Source organism: Melanotaenia boesemani, chromosome 1 (genome assembly GCF_017639745.1).
Source record: "Melanotaenia boesemani isolate fMelBoe1 chromosome 1, fMelBoe1.pri, whole genome shotgun sequence".
Taxonomy (NCBI): Eukaryota; Metazoa; Chordata; class Actinopteri; order Atheriniformes; family Melanotaeniidae; genus Melanotaenia; species Melanotaenia boesemani.
In genome coordinates this window covers 42,972,425-42,981,815 of record NC_055682.1, presented here as the reverse complement: position 1 = coordinate 42,981,815, position 9,391 = coordinate 42,972,425, and the positions used below count along the sequence as shown (strand labels likewise).

The 9,391-nt window shown below is 41.3% G+C and overlaps 1 protein-coding gene across 4 annotated transcripts in view; it reads left to right on the top strand.

The window, feature by feature from the left end:
• The first annotated feature begins 1,803 nt into the window (after nt 1-1,803).
• ano1a (anoctamin 1, calcium activated chloride channel a) overlaps nt 1,804-9,391 on the top strand; it is a 146,897-nt gene continuing 139,309 nt past the window's right edge. For 2 of the 4 annotated variants that reach the window (XM_041988250.1, XM_041988178.1), the window contains exon 1: nt 1,804-2,057. In XM_041988250.1, the coding sequence (XP_041844184.1) occupies nt 1,871-2,057 (187 nt within the window). In that variant the 5' untranslated portion in view covers nt 1,804-1,870. Of the gene's footprint in view, nt 2,117-3,738; nt 4,227-9,391 lie in introns of those variants that run through there. The other 2 variants (XM_041988415.1, XM_041988335.1) reach the window with 2 other exon arrangements.

Genomic DNA, 9,391 nt, shown 5'->3' with positions numbered 1-9,391 from the left:
ACTACTTTTTACACCGTGCTGAACATCACCCTGGACCTACTTTTTACACCGTGCTGAACATCACCCTGGAACTACTTTTTACACCGTGCTGAACATCACCCTGGAACTACTTCTTACACCATGCTGAACATCACCCTGGAACTACTTTTTCCACCATGCTGAACATCACCCTGGAACTACCTTGTACACCATTTCTCCCTGCAAAGTCAGCGATACTTGGTTCCTAATTTCAGAATAATGGTCGGGTTGGAACGGGAGGAAGTTTCTTCACTTCCGTCACTTTGCAGTTCGGACATTTTAACGCAACACAGCACACAACTTTAGGCGAAATCATTTAAGACCTAACGTATAAAATCTAAGGACAAAACTGTCTAATTTAAGGACTTTTTATGGTATTAAATGCAAATTTGCAAACTGAAGACTTTTAAGACATTTTAAAACCCTGCGGGAACCCTGAAAAAGAATTGAGTCTAATGGACTGGACACACGGGAGGTGACGGCGCTCCTCCTCCATCATTTTCTATGGAACCTGCATATTGAGGCGAAAATTGCTGCCCTCCTCCACAGGCGACATTCGTGCATGTGAAATGTTGCACTCGTTCACATAGACGTGCACACGGGGTTTGCGACGCGACACAAGAAAATAGAAAAATGTAAAATTTTTGTTGCTGTCACCTGGCACTACAGCCAACCAGCGAGGGGCTTCATGGACTGACCAATGAGAGCAGGCTGGACAGCGCAGTCTGCAAACACTTTGAACATGGAAGAATAGATCATTTTAGCTGAATAAAAGCTGAAAAAAAGGAGTAAATTTCTCTGAACATAGGTTCTGGATTTATCTGGATCAGCCTTGAGGTCCATCAAAGGATGACATTCATGATGCTGTTTCCTGTTAAACTCGGATGAACCCGGGGTTGTCTCTCATTTATACAGTAAACAGCAAGATTTCTGTCAATTCGTGCAAAATCTTCTGACTCTTCATCGGTCATACTTTGTCACGTCTCGGACTGGTTTGAAAATGTCAAAATCCTCACCAATATCATAACCAATTAAATTTCTTGGAGAAAAGTGATCTTAGAGCGCGATGCACGACACTGCTGCCGTCGCTGCCGTTGGTCGCCTCCCGTGTGTCCAGCCCATAAAATTGAACCTTGGGGGACCCCACATTTTATTTCAAGAATTTCTGAGAAGCAGGTATCCATACTTACCAAATATTCCTCTCCATCTGTGAGGTGAAGGTAAAACCATTTTAAAAGCCATCTGTCTGGCTTAATTGTGCAGCTTAGGTTGAGTCGTCCAGATTTCACTGTTGGCACAAGGACTGAATTTACACCCACCGGCCTGCCAAATGTGGGCTGACATTCATGTCGGCGAGTATAAATGAACAACTCTGGTCCTATGCAGCAGAGGACCAAAATGTAGGTCTGATAAAATTCTTCTCATTTAAGTCATCTCATAAATAAAATAAAAAAAACTATGATGCTGAATTTGAAAGAGAACCACTTTAAATGTGTGCAGAGCAAACGTGACGGAGTCTCAGTCCCGACAGCAATTTCATATGTTGCCATCACAACTATTAAAATAAATTCAACCAGTCTGTCCAGTCACCACAACGTTTATGCAGCTTTAACCAATCACAGCGCTCCATCATTAACTTCTCTTCAGCGTTTCCGATTATCCTTCATTCCTTTTAAATTCTTTTTACAAAATTCCCATACTTAGTTTTTTTCATCCCTTTGGAAAGGGGGTGTGTTCAAAGCACTGGAAAACTACCTGGCAGTCTACTACAAGCCCTCACATGTCTGTTTGGGAATGTCTGTTATGTGACTCGCTGTCTACACACCTGATATCAGTCCACGCACGTTTTCATATGGAAATACAAGAACTGCTACGAATCAGCCACAGTGAAACCGGACGGCAGCAACTTCAGCATAAACAGGGCTGGTGGTCTTTCCTCATGACCCACCGGGGATTTCACGCGCACCTGGAGCGGCTGCCTGTGGGATCAAAAACGTTTGCTCCGCCTCCCCCTGCTCCTCCTCCATGTCTGCGCACAGGTGAGTCGGGAGTTTAAATTACCTTCAGCCAAGCAGCTACCAGCATCAGAGGAGGAAAGGTAAATGTGCATCTGCTCTAAACTTACTAATTAACTTCTCATTCATCATTTTTCTGCGCAGTTTTAGATGTGTGCTGCTATTTCGATAAAATCTCATCAGAAGTGTACATTGTGCGATTTTTTTCTCTCTTAACTCGCTCAAACACCCCGTGGCGCATCGTCTGCGGAGGATGATTAAATACTCCGACAGAGACGTGTTTACTGGCTGACTTCCACCTGCAAACTAACTCTTGCATCGGGCTCTAATCAGACCTGCTGCTGCAGCAGAGTGCACGAGGACTGCTGTCCGGGTGAAGAGGCTGATATTTGCGGGGGGCTGCGGGAGCGAACCGGACCTCCTTTGTGTTAACAGCCTGCAGTCTAACACAGTTCGTCCTACTGGAACAACTTCAACGAAAAATACTCTATTTCCCCCCTGGGAAATTAAACAGTATAAACGAAAACAAATGGAAACAAAGAACAGTGTTTAATTTCGGGAGCTTCATTTTCTGTCTTGGGGAGGCACGCGCTCCAGCGCGGCGATGCGTTTAACTGAGTGAAGCGTTAAAACGCGCCGTCTCTGTCAACGACCACCACCACAACGAGACCCCGGCGCGAGTGGGCGGCACCAGCTGGCGTGGTGGTGCTCGAGCTGGAGAATGGTGCTGCCTTTAGGTCCCATAGGAAATAACAATACTTATTGGCCTCACGGTGAGGTAGAGAATTACCTCGCTTTGACAGGTTCCAGTTTTTAATCCTCAATACGCCCTCCTTTATTTATTTACAGAAATAGATAAAAGTCTTAACAGGTGCAAAAGAAAGAAAATATGGTCGACACAGTCCTGTCAGCTGATGGAGCAGCGGTTCTGTCCTGTCATCACACTTCAATATATTTTACTCTGAGGAGGAAACGATGAGACTTTTCTCTCCACAGACTCTTAAAAACGACTCTTCTGGCTTGAAAAATGTCCATTTAAAGATCCTTTAAAAAAAGAATCTTTGTCATGATTATAATGCCCAGAATTATTCAAGACCAATTTGGGGTAAAATGCCTTTTAATAATTTGATTGTAATTCTGCTTTACCTTGTAAGATTTGAAAGTAGGCTTGTACATGGTTTGGTTTCCTTTGGCATGGATTGAAGAGTATTATCCTCTTCACATGCTGTTGTGGTGAGTCTGTATATTAAACTAGTAACATCCCTTACTACCAGTTTGTGTGCGATGCATTCAAAGCACATGCAAAGCACTGAACTTTGGAAAAGGTAATGTTCGTCCTCAGAGAAAGGCTTTGAAAAGGTTTGTGTTCACATGTTTTTCATTTGAAGTGTGTTTTCCTCAGTCGTGTACCAAACACATCTAATAAGCCATATCTCTGGAAGTGGAACCTTTGAGCTGCTGTCTGAACCTAACTCTGATCAATATGTGTGGGCTGTGATCAGATTTCCCCTCCCTACCTTGAATTTGATGAGGATGATTGGCTGGGATGTTATTATTAAAAATCTTACATTAATAGCATCATCCGGGTTTTCTGTCAAACCCTGGAAGGAAATCCGTTCACATAAAAGTGGGATGAGGCGCTGTCACGTAAACAACCCACATTTCCCCGTTTTCCTGTGGGAAATGAATGCAGCACGGTTCTGGACCGTTTGTGCACGATTTTCGCGGAGCTTCCCGGCGCGTCATCTTTACGCTGCGCGTGAGTGGATCAAGTCATTTTAACAGATCATCCTCACTCACGGTATAGAGGCGTTTTTATCTCAGAGTGGTCGCATTTTTACAGGAAAGTGTCATGTGGACAAAATTTCCTGACACCCCCATCAGCGTCATTAAGATAAAAAAGCTCCAGGTTTCCAGGTTTTCCAGGCCGTCGCTTCTTTAGGAAAATATAGTTTATTTTGGATAAATTCGGTAGGAAACGTTCTTTTCTTCTTCTTCTAAAAAATGAAAAGCTTTCCACGCAGCGTTTCCACGCAGCGTTTCCACGCAACAGCGCGGCAGCTGTGAGGAATAGATGCGGCTGCAGGGTTGGTGGGGGTCTCTGTAGGAACCCTTTGCGCCTTCCTAACCTAATGGAGCGACCAGATGAGCCGGTCGGGGGCTCAAGCCACCATGGTGTCACAGAGGAGCGCGGTAAGAGATTTTGCAAGAATTTGATGGGAATGATGTGCACGTGCAAATAAAAACAGCGTATTTATTTGCTGACAGATATGAATTGGAGATGATGTATTGGCCCCTGATGCAGTTCTTCCATGTGCGTCTGTCCTCATTGTTACCTCAAGTTAAACCTTTTTATTGACTGGCTTGTTTGTAGTAGGGTGATGGGGACAGACGGGGGAAGGTATATGTGACTAAATCTAAAATGATCACAGCCTAATCAACAGTTGTTTCCATGGGGTGATCCTGATTATTACTTTAATCTGTTTCACAACGACTTTATTGATGAGACAAACTTGCTTTGAGCCAGATCAGCAGTTTTATCAGCATATTTTCAGCATCATTGGCTGGTTTTTGGACAATCATCACATTTGATGGCTTTATTACTTATGAGATGTAAATGATCACCCATGTGCCGATGGAAGTATGTTGCTGTATAAATGCTGCTTAATGAACATGATTGATGTAGAAAATTTAATGAACTGCAAGTCTTGCACTTGGGCATCTGAAGTTTATGCAGGTAAAGGTTAGTATACATTAAATATTTGCTAGAATTTGATTGTCTATACTTGGATGGCACCTGGGAGGACCAGTCAGATTGTAATGGTGGCCCATGCCCCTCTAAGCCACCCACATGGCCCCATCCTTACATTATAGTTCATCTGGTTTGTGCATAATAGTCAATGATGTTTCTGGCCACCATTAGCTTTAAAGCTGCACAGTTAGTCCACAGTTTTCACTACATATATAGATGTGTTCTTTATTAAAGGCTGAATAATTAAGATTTTTCTGTAAAAATAATTTAAAATGTTCTCATTTGCTGCAAGAGATAAAAGGAAGCTTCCCTATAAACAATCTGTCTCCTATATCAACAACGTCTTTGTAAAGTTTTTCTCCTTTCAAAGTAAAAGTTACGTGACGGAATAACTTCGGTGCAATGTGTAGCTCTTTCCTACTTCCTGGTTCCTTAACCAATCATATGCGACTCCCCACGGTTGCCCAACTTATGAAATTACTATCAGATTACTTTATTAAGTGAGACTAAGGAAAAACGGCCGCTGTGTGGCATTTGTTGATTAATGTAGCTTTTGTTTACACTCTATTTTATGCTAACGTAAATTAGCGCAGGAAATTAGCACTAGCATTGCTAAGCATAGCAACTTCCTGTGTGTGTGAATCATCTTCGCTCATCATCATGTTTGCTGGCGCTATGTTCTCTGTCTTCCATAGACTGTATAAAAGAGTCGGCCTCTCACAAACCGGCAACCTACCCGAAACTCTCCGAGGGGGAGGAAGAACGTGCTCCGTGTTTTTCTGTTTTGACTGCAGTTCTGTTTTGAAACACTAGGTGTCAGTGCCACTTATTTCACCTTAATTCCTTCGTCACAGCAGTCATCAGAGGTCACATTAATATAAGAACAAATATGAAATATCAGAAAAATATAAACATAAATATGCAAGAAAAATATACAAACAAGAAGCCACCTCCATGGACAAAGAAAAGTATGCGGCAAAAGTTGAAGTTTAAATGCTCGTACTGTAGATACAAGTTTAGATTACTGGTGGACACATGCTGGTTCAGAGTCACCTGCAGCCTCATTTATCAAGCTGGCGTAGGAACAAAAACCGGTGTACTCCAAATATAGTCAACTTTTGGGATTTATAAAAACCAAACTTGACGGGAAAATGTTCCTACCTCCAGGCAAACTCTGACCCAGGCGTACGCACAAAATCTAGTCAAACAGGACACGGCGACACCACCGGTCCAGAATAAAATAATGGAAATGATGTGAAATGTGAGACATTTGTACACAATCCACTATTACCTTCCACACCACATGTTAGATATTAAAACTGTTTGCAGACATTAATAAAGACACACATTAATTCTCCCCATCAACCCCGTCAGACACATCCTCCTTTCACAGTTCACATCACTGTCAAGAGTTGCAGTTAGATTTTATTTCCCTATTGTGTGTTGAGCTGAAACCCTGCGGAGTTTCTGGCTCTAGCAGATTGATGTCTGTTACTGGACGACTTCAGCTTTTCTGCAGGCAGAGTAATGTCTGGCAAATTACACTTCTGCTTCAGACAGATGGATCAAATGTGGATTTATATGTTGTGCTTGTCGTGCTTTCATAGCAGGTGGATCCAAGGGGCATGCTGGGTGCCTTCTGACTCAGTTGGCTGGCTATATCAAGTCTTGGGTGGGTTTGTGGTGTTATGGATAAAATACCGGTGGCTGTATGTGATGCACCCTAAAATAAAATGGAAACACATTTATTAATATTTGAAAAAAAATGAGATCTCCTTTGGAAACACAAAGTAAAGAAGTTGGCATTAGTTCACCAAGGGTTTCGTTCATACAGTCAAACATGCATAAAGTTAACTGGATAATGCAGAAAATACCATCTGAACAGAAAAACGTCCCCAGGCAAGTGAGAGATTATATGTAGTCAACAAGGTGGGTGCTCAGCCGTACAGGATTGGATCTGCCAAGCCAGACATGCATCAGGTGTGCTTCATGTATGTCAGTTTCATGGAAGCTGTGTTTGTTTTGGGTATTACAAACATTACCCAGTGTGCCAACCTGTCTAAGCATGTGTTGGCCTGCAGATTAGGGTAAGGTACGAAAATGTTGTGGTGATAGTCATGATTTATGCCATGATTAAGCTTCCATATGTGTCGATTAACAGGAAGCAAAATATCAGGTGTTGAGAGAAAAAACTGTTTTTTTTTTTCTGTGTGGTCAGTTTAGCGTTTGTTAAATGCTTATTCTCCACCCACTTTGGATTTCTAAGCGCCTTATGGTTAAAAGCCACATATTAGAAGAAAGGTGGTTATTATGGACCACTGAATCCCTACCAAGCCCAGCTGTGGTGAAGGACAGCTGTGTGATAAACAGAACTGACTCCGAAGCCTAAAACGTTTCTGCCAACCAAGAGTGAAGATGTCTAATCAGGATTAAAACTGGTAGGATGTCTGAGCACATTACTCAGCAGCAGTGTTTATCTCTGCACCTCATTGCAGAAAGGTTCTTTATTCACTTTCAAATGACAGTTAGGATCACGTTCTACTCCGTGTAACTGTATAGTGACCATGAAGTTTGTTGGCTATATGAATACGTCAGATGATTCCTGGTCTGCTGTAGCTTGTATTCTGATAAGTTCAGATAGTATACGTTCTAAACATGCAACTATATACATTCTAAACATGCAACTATATACGTTCTATACATGCAACTATATACGTCCTACTACATCCAGCTATATTTGTTCTATACATCCAGCTATATATGTTCTATTACATGCACTTATACAGGCCCTTGTCATAAAACTTGAAACTTGTATAAAGTAGACATTCATTCCTCACAGACTGACATATTTCAAATGTTTATTTCTTTTCATTTTGATGATTATAACTGACAACTAATGAAAATCTCAAATTGAGTATCTCAGAAAATTAGAATATTGTGGAAAGGTTCAATATTGAAGACACCTGGTGCCACACTCTAATCAGCTAATTAACTCAAAACACCTGCAAAGGCCTTTAAATGGTGTCAGTCTAGTTCTGATGGCTACACAATCAAGGGGACAACTGCTGACCTGACAGTTGTCCAAAAGACGACCATCGACACCTTGTACAAGGAGGGAAGACACGAAGGTCGATGCTAAAGAGGCTGGCTGTTCAGAGCTCTGTGTCCATGAACATTAATAGAGGCGAAAGGAAGGAAAAGATGTGTAGAAAAAAGTGTATAAGCAGGAGGGATAACCGCACCCTGGAGAGGATTGTGGAACAAAAGCCATTAAAAAATGTGGGGGAGATTCACAAAGAGTGGACTGCAGCTGGAGTCGGTGCTTCAGGAACCACCAGCACAGACATATCAAGACGTGGTTTCAGCTGTCGCTTTCCTGGTGTCAAGCCACTCTTTTCATACTTTTCAGCTGGCCAACTTTTCTAGAAATCCTTCTCTTGTATCGATCTTAAGTAAAATTCTAATTTTCTGAGATACTCAATTTGGGGTTTTCATTAGTTGTCAGTTATAATCATCAAAATGAAAAGAAATAAACATTCGAATATATCAGTCTGTGAGGAATGAAAGTCTATATTATACAAGTTTCACTTTTTTAATGGAATTACTGAAATAAATCAACTTTTTCATGACATTCTAATATTATGATGAGCACCTGTACACATTCTACTCCATGCAACTATACACACACATATATATACACACACACTATTCTACTTTCTATACATGCAGCTATATAGACTATTCTCAGCATGCAGTCCTTTGTGTGTCCATTTACACACCAGCATATTGTGGTGTGCAATGTCCTACGTTTACACATACAGCCTGAGGATCAAACTGCTGACTCTCCAACTGGAAGGTAACCACTTTACCAGCCAAGCCATAACCATATGGAATTATTCTATAAGAGTATTAATAAATGAAAAAAAATTATTATATAAACAAATATGTATTAACTTGTGATGGGAATACTAAAACTATAATTTCTCAGTGAGTGCACACAACTCATTGAGAAGCAAACATGTGCTTCACGTCAGTTTCCAAAAGTCTACAATAGCACCAGAAAAAGTGGCAAGATTTGTTGCTAGTCGGTTTCTTTTAAATAAAGTTGCTAGAAGTGTCCCCAAAGTGGCAGAGTTGGTAGCCGAACTTTGACGTGTGCATCTGTTAAACGGGTGTACCGGCAACTCCTGGGCTGACAAACGTTCTGCGTTATTTGGAGCGCAAACTGTTATTAAATGCGTTAATTTTTATGTAAGTAATTAATTAATCGTAACATACGTGTTAAAGCCCCACCCATTGTATTAACATGATAGCCAGTAGAAAGGTCATGAGAAACCTCTGAGGCCATGTTGATGTATTTTACAGTGAGTCAGTAACATGATTACTGACCTGTGGACTCGTTCACCTTTTAAGTTTTAGGAACATCAGTGGGAAAGTATCCCACATCCAAGCTATGTTAAAGTCACAGAGGACAAATATTTGCTCACGTGCATCAGTTCAGAGCAAAGTTTTCTCTGGAATATATCTGATGTGGGATTCAGCGTGAAAATCAGACTGTTAAAAGTGTGAAATGAAAACTGAGATAATTACCTATGTTTAGCTTATC